The sequence below is a fragment of the Myripristis murdjan genome, chromosome 13, assembly GCF_902150065.1.
Source record: "Myripristis murdjan chromosome 13, fMyrMur1.1, whole genome shotgun sequence".
NCBI lineage: Eukaryota > Metazoa > Chordata > Actinopteri > Holocentriformes > Holocentridae > Myripristis > Myripristis murdjan.
This window is the reverse complement of record NC_043992.1, coordinates 38,054,296-38,067,702: the sequence shown is the minus strand read 5'-3', so window position 1 is coordinate 38,067,702 and position 13,407 is coordinate 38,054,296. Positions and strand designations below refer to the sequence as shown.

At 42.5% G+C, this 13,407-nt stretch overlaps 1 protein-coding gene across 1 annotated transcript; it reads left to right on the top strand.

Moving 5' to 3' along the window:
• Nucleotides 1–183: 183 nt before the first annotated feature.
• treh (trehalase (brush-border membrane glycoprotein)) lies at nucleotides 184–7,517 on the top strand. The gene is made up of 15 exons (XM_030067045.1): nucleotides 184–266; nucleotides 935–1,035; nucleotides 1,121–1,268; nucleotides 2,053–2,140; nucleotides 2,274–2,374; nucleotides 2,546–2,638; nucleotides 2,841–2,957; nucleotides 3,227–3,349; nucleotides 3,451–3,500; nucleotides 3,903–4,103; nucleotides 4,216–4,433; nucleotides 5,097–5,208; nucleotides 6,104–6,216; nucleotides 6,302–6,355; nucleotides 6,819–7,517. Exons 1-15 carry the CDS (start codon nucleotides 184–186, stop codon nucleotides 6,954–6,956), a joined length of 1,740 nt encoding a protein of 579 aa, XP_029922905.1. The 3' UTR covers nucleotides 6,957–7,517.
• The last annotated feature ends 5,890 nt before the right edge of the window (nucleotides 7,518–13,407 follow it).

Sequence of the window (13,407 nt, the reverse complement as noted above, 5' to 3'; positions counted from 1 at the left end):
TTTCCCCCGAACTTCACCAGTTTAGTATGGAAGTGTGTACCATGTAGGAATAGGCTGCGGTCAGATTGTCAGCTAGGTGGTAGTGTTTTACTACAGTAAGACATTTATCTTTGAACTATGACCAGGAAGTGACACACACTTCTCATTTGGCCCTTTGTTAGTTTGGGAGTTTTAGAAGTGGAGATGAACAACTTTATGCTGTTCTGCTGTTCATCAGTGGTGCTCTTCACATGTGCACAAAGAACTCTTCCACCACCATGTGACAGGTAAGACTGAGAACAGAAAATGTATGATTGATGCAAATTAACAGCTTTTGTTACAAATTTGCAAATATGAATTGCAAAGTTTGGATTTGGAAATGACTGACTGACTTCCCGAAAAGCTGATTTGACCTGTGACTTTCATGAGTTCAGCTCCATGGAAGGTTATAAAATTAACCGCCTAATCTAAAACCATGTGTTGTCAACAGCTGGGACCACCGTAAATCTTTGGACTTGTCCTGTAAAAGCTAAGACTCGTAAGTTTAGATATCACCGTGCCTAGTGAGGCTGTGGACTTGGTCAGAATTTGTATTTGACTCCTTGAGCGGTTTTTGGTCAGACTGATTTTGTCATGCAGAATGTCTCCACGTGAACGTGTTAGCTGCTTCAGCTGGTACCGTTTCGTGCCGATCCTCTGGAGGAATCACTTTCTGAACGTTTTGAAACCACCAGCCACTGTAGCCAGCAAACGGAAGAAAGCTTACCACAGTGAAAGTGGAATTATCTCATTTAACTTCCGTTGTTTGTCAGGTGACCTTTGCCCTTATTTGTTGTTCCAGCTGATGGTGCTATAGTTTTATTGCTTACATGCAGGGTTCTTGACTTAATTGCACTACTATCAATGTGTCCTTAGTAATGACTGTGAAATAATCCACAATTTGTTCATGTTTCAGTGAAATATACTGCGCAGGGGATATCCTGCATCAAGTACAAACAGCCAAACTGTTTGATGATGACAAGTATTTTGTTGACATGAAGCTGAGAGCAAACCCTGGTGAGTCCAGTTAGTTATTAATGTCATGATTTGAGACTGAATTCCATGTTGTGGTTGCTTATCGCTTCCCTGTCTTTTTCTGCAGACATTGTTTTGTCAGCTTTCCATAATCTCTCAAGTGTATCACCCAACATGACAGTCCCATCCACCAAACTGCAAGAGTTCCTTGATACATACTTTGAAAAACCAGGGAAGGAATTTGAGTCCTGGACACCACCAGACTGGCATGACAAGTGAGACGTAATTTTCAAATATTCTCCTCCAAAAAAAGAAACTTGTCAAGAATTGTCAAAAAGAAAGAAACCCGATGCAGGTTTTATGGGTTTATTGACTGAGAGACATTACAGTGCGGCTCAAATGCTGCAACGGGATCACCTGTGAGTCTCTCGGTTAAGCCACACAACCTATGACAAGTTTCTTTACTTTTTGGAGGTGAATGTAATGCAGACTCATCATTAACCATACAGTGGTGGAAAAAAGTTTTCGGAAATATTGCATTAACAAATCACTCTTAGGTCTTCAAGTGCAATTTCTTTCAGTACAGTCACAAACAAACAAATCCTAAAAAAGCCATTAAAAACTTCAAATTGATTGGTTCCATAAAAATACATAAGAAATTTTTGAGTATTGGGTCATTTTGGTACCAGTGATGAAGGTCGTTCTTTTTTATTAAAAGACACAATTTTTGTTGCCAAGCTTGGTGTCTATATAAAGCCAGCACATTTGAAAGTTCTTCAGACACAAAAATGGCTAAAACAAGGAACCTAACGCAGGAAACACGCCTGAAGATAAAGATTACACTGTCAACAATTTAGTTTGGTTAGTTTTTCTTGTAAACAATAAACAAAAAAAACCTTTTGAAACACAAAAAAAGATTTTTCCACAAACATTTCATGATGATATTTGAGATTGTGAGATTGTGTAAAATTTTAAGGGTGTCCGAAAACTTTTTTCCACCACTGTATTATGAAGTTTGATTGACGTGTCTTTATTGATGCATGGTTGATGTGACCACAGGCCCAAGTTTCTGGCAAAAATAGCCGACCAAGAATTGCACACCTGGGCTGAAAAGATCCATCATCTGTGGAAGTCTCTGGGCAGAAAGGTGATGATATGATCGTGCACCAGTGGGAAGTTCATCATGAGGTTTTTCACACTCGCTGTCGTGCTGAAATGCTCTTGCTCAAGCATCCATCAAGGTTGAGCCCTAATCAAAATTCAAAATGGTGTATCCCCAGATTCGTGCCGATGTTAAAGACCACCCACAGCTATACTCACAGATATATACCCCATATCCTGTCATTGTGCCTGGGGGGCGCTTCAGGGAGCTCTACTATTGGTGAGTGAGTGATGCCGCCTGTCTTCACAGCTGTCTGTCTGAAAGCTAGCGTAGAGCCTCACCCGGTCAGAGCCTGGAGTCATCACAGCCAGACCCAGCCGGAGGTCTGTGTGCTGGGAGGCCCGGTCTGCTGCCGTGCAGATTTAAACATGAGCGGCTCTGTGCCCACAGGGACTCCTACTGGGTCATCAACGGGCTGCTCCTGTCAGAGATGACAGACACAGCCCACGGAATGATTCAGAACTTCCTCTACCTCGTCAACAGGTGAGCCTCGGCTCTCTTTTAAAAGCACCTTTCATCTCCCTGAGCTCGCACCACGGCTGGCTTACCAACACGTTCGTCAGCAGACTCATCTTGAATATTAAGTCATTTAGCGGCCCGCACTGTATACCTTGGAAATCAAGCTGTACAGGGATTTCAAGATTTTGAGAAAGCAGTTTTTTTTTTTTCTATCGCACTCCTACAGACATGGCTTTATTCCAAATGGCGGGCGGATTTACTATGAGAGGCGCAGTCAGCCCCCATTCCTCACTCTAATGGTGGAGAGCTACTACGAAGCGACCAAGGATAAAGAGTTCCTCAGGTGATATTTAGGCCTATGCTGATGCCACTCCAGACACATTACCGTTCTTCGGCTGCCACAAATCTTTTCCGGAATGTAATAGGCCTAATTTAACGTTAAAGTTTCGTGCCTGTGCCCCGAGCATTTCGCTTTGCAGATACCTCATCTGCTTAATTTGAATGTGACTCCTCAAGTTTTATGTATAATGACATTACGAACTGTGGGAGGGCATTTTGAATTGAAATGTCGCCCCTGCTGTTGTTTTATCGTCAAAAACTGAAATGCTTTAGAACAGCTTTGCCCGTCCTGGAGCAGGAGTACCAGTTTTGGATGCAGAACCGTTCTGTCAGAGTACAAGCAAACGGAAAAGAGCATATCCTGAACTGGTACAACGTGCAGGTGGGCCTTCCCAGGTATGTCTCTCTGAGTCTTTTACTGAATGATGCAAACAGTAAATCATGCATGTGCACCGTGAATTTATCACAAACTAGCCGTGTTTTCTATTCTCCTCAAGGCCTGAATCCTACACAGATGATCTGGAGTTAGCTGAGGGCCTCTCAGAAGGTAATGACACATCCTCACTGACATGTTGGTGGCTGACTGTTAGCATGAGAACTCAGCCTGGCCTCGTCAGTTTCCTTTTTGCAAAATATGAAAAGCAGGTATGGAATGGATGTAGTTTTTAAATGTGTCTCAGGGAAAATAGGGGTGTTTTCCTTTTAATTAAAGGCTCATTGATGCAAAACGAATAGATTCTTAAAGCATCTCTCAGTACCATGTGGTAATGAATATTTAGTATTGCACACATAATCGTTCTTCACACTGCTGCTGAACAATTTGACCACACATTTTAAGAGAGATCTTTTTTTTTTTTTTTAAGGAAACAAAACTCCAGTTTTTATGATTTTTAAAATTGAATTTTTTTTTTTTTGCTCCGCTATGTGTTGTGTTACGCCCTGCCTCCAGACCGCAGGGAGCAGCTGTGGGCAGATCTGAAGGCGGGTGCAGAGTCCGGTTGGGACTTTTCATCCCGCTGGTATGTGGACGGCGAAGGCTCCAACAATGGCTCCCTCAGAGACACCCGCACCAGTCACATCCTGCCCACCGACCTCAACTCTCTGCTGTGTCGCAACGAGAAGAAACTCGCCTCCTTCCACAGGATCCTGGGTGAGCATTTGAGCAGAGCCGCAGCCTTTGACCTTGAGCTAACTTTGGTCTGCGCTCCACTTTTAGCTCCCTAACTGGTGTTACATAACTGTGATATGCTGTTTTCTGACAGGTGATGGTGATTCAGCTGCACTTTATGACCAGGCTGCAGCCCGCAGACTGGAGGCGATAGAGGCTGTGCTGTGGGATGCTGAGAGGGGCGCCTGGTTTGACTACAACCTGGTGACGCATTCCAGCCACTTTGAATTTTACCCTTCCAACCTGGCACCCATTTGGGCAGAGTGCTTTTCACAGCCTGCGATGGGAGAGAAGGCGGTACAGTATCTGAAGGTTGGTATAAACTCCAGGCTTTGCTGCGGTCTCAATACACAAACGACTGTGCCAGATTACACTGGGCTGTTTATTTAACCTTTATTTACCCAGTGAGGGTTGACTGAGCATGCATGCTTTTTCACAAATGTTAGTACACGCATCCATGCCTGGAAGCGGCCCAGTACAACCACAGTCTTGTACTACTGGCCGCTGAGAGGCTCCATTTGAGCAGCTGAGGGTTTAAATGCTATGCTGGAGGCCTCCTTGATGGCAGCTATTGTTGAGGGAAGGGAGAACAATGCTCATTTGCTCCCCCCCCCCCACTAGATTGCACCCTAGAGTTTACTGTGTGACTGAGCGGTCAACCCTCGGGTTACTATTGCAAATGGCAGGAAGTGACAGATATTGCACGCAGTAAGAAGTGCACTAATAACTAGATTCACTGTTCTTACAGGTTTTTTAAAAATTGTGGAATAGATTAAAATTTGACAATATAATGTAACCAGCGTGAACATACACTGCGTGCTAAATTACGGCTCTGAAGCACCAGTCATTTGTAGGACGAGACCAGCAGCGTTTTATGAGCAGTGCTCTGTAGCTCCAGCAGATGGCGCACACACACTGTAGAAATTTCCTCCCGTGCAAGCTCTCGTGTTGTGTTTCCTTGTCCTCCTCACACAGGACAGCGGTGCTCTCCGCTTCCCCAACGGAGTGCCGACGTCTCTGAGAGAGAGCGGGCAGCAGTGGGACTATCCCAACGCGTGGCCCCCCCTGCAGCACATGCTCATCGACGGTAGTCATCCACGTTTAAGGCTTTATTTGCCACTGCGCTCATATTTTTCTCTTTTCTTTTTTTTTCTCTGCTGTTTAAACTGTTTATATTTCTATTTTTTATATATTCCTTGTTTATAGTGTATATATTGCTTGCTGCTATTTATCATCTGTTTATACTGTAAATTTGCACATTGCCCACATCTATGCACATTGTATACATCGATGCACACTGTTTTTTTTTTTTTTTTGGTTTTTTGCACATTGTTTTTTGCACATTGGGTACTTAGATCTTTAGATCTCGAGTGTCATCTTTTATTCTTTATTTTTTGTATTCTTTATTTTTTATTATTCTTTATTTTTTATTATTCTTTATTTTTTATTTACTTAATCTTGTATTCTGTGGATACTGCTGAAAACTGTGAATTTCCTTCGGGATGAATAAAGTATCTATCTATCTATCTATTCAATCTTAAAATCTCATTTTTCATCAAGCAAGTGAGAGAGGACGACATGAAGCCACTTGTTTGCAGTACAGTTTTGGTTGTTTTGAGATTTTTTTAATTTTTTTTTTTTGGAACAAGTATAAATATGTTGAAACAAAGCAGAATAAGGCAGATCAGCCCACCGGTATAAAACAGACGACTGAGGAAACAGTTTTATTATTTTATTATTTTATTTGGCTGAATATGTGACTAAAAGACTTGTTGAAGTGGAGTTTTTTTGCAGTGTGTGAGAGTTTGTAGTGGAAAGGCAGCCGCTCAGTGGTGATTCCTCCATTGTTCAACAATTTGCCATGTTGTTTTTTTTTGAATCGTGATTTATTAAAGTGTAGTTTTGAGCAGACACATGTATTAAAAAGTCATCTTTCGGGCGTTGGTTTAGGAGTGGTGATTGATATCCTCTTGTATTTTCAGGTTTATCAAGACTGCCTTCAGAGAATGCCAAACAAGTCGCGTTCGATTTGGCCCAGAGGTGGATCAAGACAAATTGGATGGCGTACGTCAAGTATGAGGCGATGTTTGAAAAAGTGAGTCGTAGGTTTTTGGCGTCGCTTGTGTTGCACAGCAGAAATGCAGCGTGCTCCGAATTCATGATTTTCCTCTCTCTGTCAGTATGATGTGAACGGAGATGGCAGACCTGGAGGTGGAGGAGAATATGAAGTTCAGGTATTTCCTTTTTATGTTGATAGCTTCATAATAATAATGATAATACTAATGTGCTGATACAAAAAACATTAGCAATTCTTTCCCCCTCACACCTTTCCTGCTTCTCCTCTTGAACATATTGGCATGCTATAACACCCTCACTGACACACACACCCTCCACCTCACTCACATATCATTTTCTGCATCCCGTTTTGGTGCCGTTTTTGGCATTGCCACCCTGATGACTCCTCTTGTCATTTAGATTTTGTTATCCAATTCAGCTGACAAATTTTTCTAAGCCACTTTGGTTGTCTTTTAATCTCATCAGCGCTGCACTCGCACGCTTAATTTCTTTGTGTAGACTCTTGTGTTTTAAATCGCTGTGTTTTATCACTTTGCTTTGGTGTTTAATTGCTATGCAGAACACAATTTGAAGACACACTGGAGAGAAACTCAGTGTTTTATTGTGTTGACTGTGCTGCAGCTGGGCTTCGGCTGGACCAATGGTGTGGCCCTACAGCTTCTGGACCAGTATGGGGGGAGTCTCACCTCAGGAAGTAGCGGCGTGTCCTCTGGCTTCCTGTTGGTTGTGGTCTTCTCCGCCTGTCTCCTGTCCCCGTGAAACCGAAGGGGGTGAATTTCATTATAACAAGCTCCACTGTACCACATCCCATCCTATATCTCTCATTTTAGGAATGCCATCCCGCTTACAGACTTCAATCAAAGACAAACTGTCGTTAGATTTAAGATTAAATTGCAAGTTCTGTCAAAATGTCTCATATTTTTACCTCACCTAACAGGATCAGGATTTTCATCTTTATTTGCAGAATGGAACAGGATATGAATTAACCTGACTGAGAACTCCTTTGATGAATATTTCAGCGCTAATGCTCAGAGGTAGATGATTTGCGGCGATGTCAGGAGATACAGATCATTTAGGCAATCTTGGTTTCGCCCTCACTAATGCAGCCTGTGAGAGCTCCATGTTGCTTAAATCACAACATTAACTTGGGGCTGATATTGAACTGACATCACAAACAGTAATTCACTTAATTCAATTATGGAGTTTATTGCTGCGGCTTAACTTACAGTGAGTCTTTTCATTTGCATACAAACTGGAGATTGAATCTAAAAGCTTGTGATAGAATGTAAATGTGCAACGACTGCATTAAAGATGCTTGAATCACAGCAGCCCTGATTTTTGTGCGGACCTTCGTTTTTTAGTCTTTTTGTGGGTCACCCAAGGAGCTTATCAGAAAGCACTGCTGGCATATTCCAGTATAGTAATATGCCAGTATCATTAGTAAGTAATTTATAAGACATTAGTTAATGACGAACAAGTCATAAACAAAAACAAAACATTAATACTCCTTTGTAAATGATAAGTTAATACTAAATTGTATGGACAAAAGTATTGGGCCACCTACACATCACACCTACAGGAGCTTTTATGACATCCCATTCTACATCCAGAGGCATTAATGTGGAGTTGGTCCTTTGCAGCAGAACAGCTTCCACTCTTCTGAGAGGCTTTCTACCAGATGTTGGAGTGTCTGTGGGAGTTTCTGCCCGTTCATCCAGAAGAGCCTTTGTGAGCTCAGACTCTGATGTTGGACCAGAGGGCCCGGCTCACAGTCTCTGTTCTAGTTGATCCCAAAGGTGTTGGATGGGGTTGAGGTCGGGGCTCTGTGCGGGCCGCTCAACTTCTTCCACCCCAAACTCAGCCGGCCACGCCTTTATGGAGCTGCTCTGTGCACTGGGGCTCAGTCCTGCTGGGACAGGAAAGGGCCTTCCTTCCCCAAACTGGTCCCACAGAGCTGGAAGCAGAGAGTTGAATCCCAGACTCGTCCATCAGACCGCCACATAGAGAAGCCTGATTGGTCGCTCCATTGAACATGTTTCCGCCGCTCCAGAGTCCGGCAGCAGCGTGCTTTACACCGCTCTGTCCGGCGTCGTGCTCGGTGATGTGAGGCTTGCGTGCGGCTGCTCAGCCATGGAAACCCATGTCATGAAGCTCCTGGCGCTCAGTTTCTGTGCTGATGTTGATGCCAGAGGAGGTTTGGAGCTCTGCAGGTACTGAGGCAGCAGAGCGTCGGACACTTTTACGCACTATGAGCCTCGGCGACCCCGCTCTGTAACTTTACGTGGTGCTGCCCCCTGGTGGCTGAGTCGCTGTGGTTCCTAAACACTTTCACTTTGCAATAATCCCACTTCCAGCTGATGGTGGAATATCTAGGAGGGAAGAAACTTGAGCAGCTGACTTGTTGCAGCGGTGGCTTCCTGTTCCATCACTATTCCAGCAGCACCTGGAACTCAGTGAGCTCTTTAGAACCAGACGTTCTGTCACTGATGTTTGTAAAGGCAGACTGCAGGGCTGCTGCTGGAGTTTATACACCTGACTGAATGAAACACCTGAATGCAATAAGAGGTGTGTCCCAATGCTTTTGTCAATATAGTGTATGTTAACACAAATGTTATAAGGCATCTACAGATTATTAGTTAATTAACACATATTCATGAAAAAATCATTAGTATATATTTAGCTAATGAATTGTAATATGATGGCACTTGATTATGCATCAGGTGTGCTCCTCATCTGTTATAAATAATGTCTGAATGTATTACTGAATCATTTATCAAGTGTTGTTGCATCCCCTAATCTACAGTTAATAAAAAAAAAAAAAAAAAATCAGTTGACCAAATGCTGCACTGTGGTTCACTGTGATGTTAAAATGGTATAGCAATCATTCACAAAGGTTTATTAATGTTTTGTTCATTTGTTCATTATTAACTAATGTCTTATAAATGGCTTAACGATCGTTACTAAGTCAGAATATATCAGCAATTCATTAAGTTATCATTTACTATTGCTATTTATTGACTTGTTCATGAATATTTCATCGTTAACCAATCATTTATAGATGACTTACAACATATCTGTGATATGTTCACATAATATTAACTAATCATTTGAAAAGGTGTATTCATGATTTGCTCAGAATTTGTTCAATATTAACTGATTTCTTATAAATGTCTCACTAATGATCGTTATTATAAAGTGTTACAGTTTTATTTTATGAATCTGGCACTGAGCCATGGTAACTTTGGTGTTTTGTGCATTCAGAAAGTCTTCATTCCTGACTTTCTCTGGTGTTTGTGTTGTTACAGCCAGAATTACAAATGGATTAAAGGAACCAATGAAGTTTTCCTTGTAAACACACTTGATTTTGTTTACATTCAAAATTATCAGCCAAACCCAGTGTGCATCCTTGAGTCTTAATGAGCATGTTGAATCCATTTCCTTCATCAAAAGAAACAATTTCAAAACTGTTGGGTGAATTCATTAGAGTACGGTGTGCTCCATCGTTAGGAAATGGAAAACAAATACGGAATTATGCAGACTTCCTCTAGATCTTGCCGTAGAACAACAATGAGCAACTTGGCAAGAAGTGCCTTGGTGAGGGAAGGGACTGGTACATCAAGGACTAACCTAGAAGCACCTCTCACATCTTGCTGGGGGGATAACATGAAGTGTTGTGCTTGATGTTGTGTGACAGGCCAGAGGAAGCCACTTGGAGCACATCTGGTGCTTCCAGAAAGGCATGCACATGACTAAGAATATGAAGCAAAAGATTCAAAGATGCGATGAAAATTGAACTCTGAAAGCTATATGTGAGAAGAAAAAAAAAAAACATGCTGCATTGATTGCTCGTATAAAATGTGCTACATATGTGGCACCCTGGACATTTTAGGGGTAAATGTTCATTGCAAAAGTTCATAGTTTGTGTTATTGACTTAATGTAATGTTAATGTAGCCATACAGTCACGTTAGTGGCGGGACGTTATTGTTTTGAATGTCGACATTACTGTTTTGAATGTCATGTTCAGAGGATGTAATGATACAGAATTCCAGTAAAATACTGTGTTTCACTTTGATTAATATTTTGTTAGTGAACACAGTGCCCATTTTATATTGCTTATCCTTGCCAGGCGAATTTATTTTTATTTCTTTACCTTGTTTATTAAATGGATCTGAGTCGTATCTATGGTACAAGCCTGAAGTAGCCTAGTCATAATGGGTTTATTGGATTAAACTGAGTCTCGGTAGAAGCCGGAAGTAGACTAGTCATAACAAAAACGGCTGTGAAGACAACAGCTACGAAAGCCATTACTAAAACTGTGTTTTTGATGTGATTGCAGAAGAATAAAATCATCTGGCACCTGGATGTCATGAATCCCTCATTCATTGTGTAACACATACAGAAATGGCCGATTGCTTGTTTCAGTTGTGATGCAAAACATGATGTGTGGTGGAAACCAGAGCCGGCTCTCACTGACAGTCTATCCCTACAGTACAGTGCGGCTGTGGCAAGTGGCGTGATGCGTTGGGGTTTTTCAGTGGCAGGGACTGAAAGTCTTGCAAGATTAGAGGAAACAATGAATGGAGCCAAAAACAGAAAGTTATTGAGGCAAACCTGCTTCCGAGTGCCAAGGCCCTTAGACTGGGGTGATGATTTATATTCCAGCAGGACAACTGTTCCAAGCGTGCAGCCAAATCAACGCCGGAATGGCTGACAAGAGGAACGGCAGTGTGGACGTTTTTGAATGGCCGAGCTGAAGTGCACACTTGAATCCCACTGAAAATCTGTGGAATGGCTTGGAGATAGATGTGATGCTCCCCATCCGGCTTGGCCATGCCTGAGAGAATCTGCAAGGAAGAATATGTGAAAATCCCAAAAAATCCAGATATGCCTAGCCCAAACCCATGGATCCAAGAAGGCTGAAGTTATTGCCAGAGGTGCTCCTTCAAAGTATTGACTCATGGCTTGAGTTACTTCACTGAGATTTCTGTTTTTCATTTTCTGTGTACTCGAGAGAAAAATCTATGTTTTACCTTCTCATTGCGGCATTTTGTAGATGATTTGGCCGAAAACATCTCAGGTTTTAATTGCTGACTTGTACAAACAGCATGCAATTTAGAAGAATCCTGTTTGACAAGATGGGTTGGGCTACTGTGTTTAGAGACGCAACAATCCCAACCATTTTAAATTCAAGCAGTGACGCCACAGCAGAAAAAAATCAAGGGAGATGAATACTCTGAAGGCACCGTGAAGGTTTGATCGTAACTTAAACTAACTATTTATTTGAAGAGTAACATTTCTTTCTTTCTTTTTTCTTTTTTTTCTTTTTGCAATTCCTGAGTGTTCCATGGAAGCCATTCTCTTTTTGCCATTTCTAGTTATATCTATGGTAAAATGCAGGTCAAGCATGAAATTAAGCCCATATAGATATTCAAATGGTTGTCAAAAACAAAGTAATGAGGAATTTGGTCCTTAAAGAGAAATTGCATCCTTCATGGCCTTGAAGATAGGAGACACACACAAGGACATCACGGCAGCTCACTCCTTAGCATGAGTGCACAGAGCAGATTGACTGTGCAGCCGCGGTGGGCAAGGGGCCAATAGGTGCAGTGGTCCGTGCAAGCCCAAAGAGCACATGCTTGTAATGTGGTATTGTGAGCCTCCGTCTACAATCCATATCGCTGGCATTTTTTTCCCTCCACACGTACGAGTGTGGCAGCCATGGAGTAACTAACAGCAGTGTTTATTATGCTGTGTTGTGAGGGCTTTAAGCAGCGGGGAGCAGTCATTATGTTTTCAGCGCTCGTTGACAGCATTAACTCAAGTAGAACCTGCTCATTTTGATAACTCGCGCATTACCATGCCATTTTCGCAGATATGTGTTGTGTTCGGTTAATGAGATCAGGCTGTAAAGTGTGGAAGAGCTTGTCCAGCGGTTAAATGGTGATGAGGTGAAGTGTATGTGCGCGCACGTGCATGTGCATTGAATTATATAAATGTGATGGCATTACTCCGGGAAGCATGTTTCATGGGCGGTCCATGAATAGTAAAGCAGCGATGACAAGTGCATTACATGTTGAGGATGTAAAGGTCAGGGTCTGTTGTCCTCACCAGCCATCCAGGATCTACCAACGCATACAAACTAGGTCGCACATGCCAACCTTGTTCTAACAAGCTAGCAGACGGCGCTTAGCACACTTCCACTTGACTTTTTTCTCCTACAGAATCCCAGAGTCTTGAAATATATTGTTCTTTATTTAAAAAAACAAAAAGGGAAAAAAATACTTTCACACTTGGCAATTTCACACCTCAACAGAACAGATATGTTTGAAGTGATGTGATAAAAGACATCAGTGTGTTCTTTATTCACTTCCAGGTTTCATTTCTTCATTTGCCTTTAAAATTCTTCACGTATCCCTAAAAGTCCTCTCCGTGTCCCTCTGGCCTTATGGGAGAAAGATACACTTCTACTGCAAACACGGTCCCTGATTTCCATAATGAGAAAGCGATGTGTGGGATGATGGGCTGAAATATGTGAATCCCTATCAAACGGCATCATAAGTGTAAAAAGTGGGAGTGCAGGACAATAGAAGTGGATCCATATCTCAGAGTGTCTGTGGCTGCATGGCTTTAGACCGAGGCCTACGCTTCATTAGTGTTCCCTGGCTCAGCCTTCACTGGCCCCTGCAGCACACATCACAAAGGCTGCTCATTATCCACTGAGTCCTTGTGGCGCGCGCGCCCCGCTCTGTGCCGCAGGAACCCTGCTCTGCGCTGCCAAGATAATCCCCTCTTGTCCCCGCAGTCTGCGAAGACCCACGGTGGGGATCTGCAGAGACGCTGACTGTCTGTCCTCAGATGGTGGATCAGAGAGGGAGATGGTACCTGAGCCTGCACCAATTCCCATTCCTCTCCTTTCAGCCTGGCCTAAATCAATACCTCTTATTAAAGGATCATGCCTGTTTGCCTGCTCTGTGTAATGCATTTCCCTAAACATGACCTTCGCATCCTGCAAAAAAAATTCTCCTGCTCGCAGTTGAATTGTTTGGAGAGTGGGCCGACTCCTTGACCTCTAAACTGGAAAGATTGGATAACTGGGGGTATTATACAGACAGATATGAGATGGCTTAGCGATATCGATTTTGCACCGTCCAGAGATATCAGGCCTTTTTATAATCAATAACTTTTGAGGAATCATACAATATACAATTT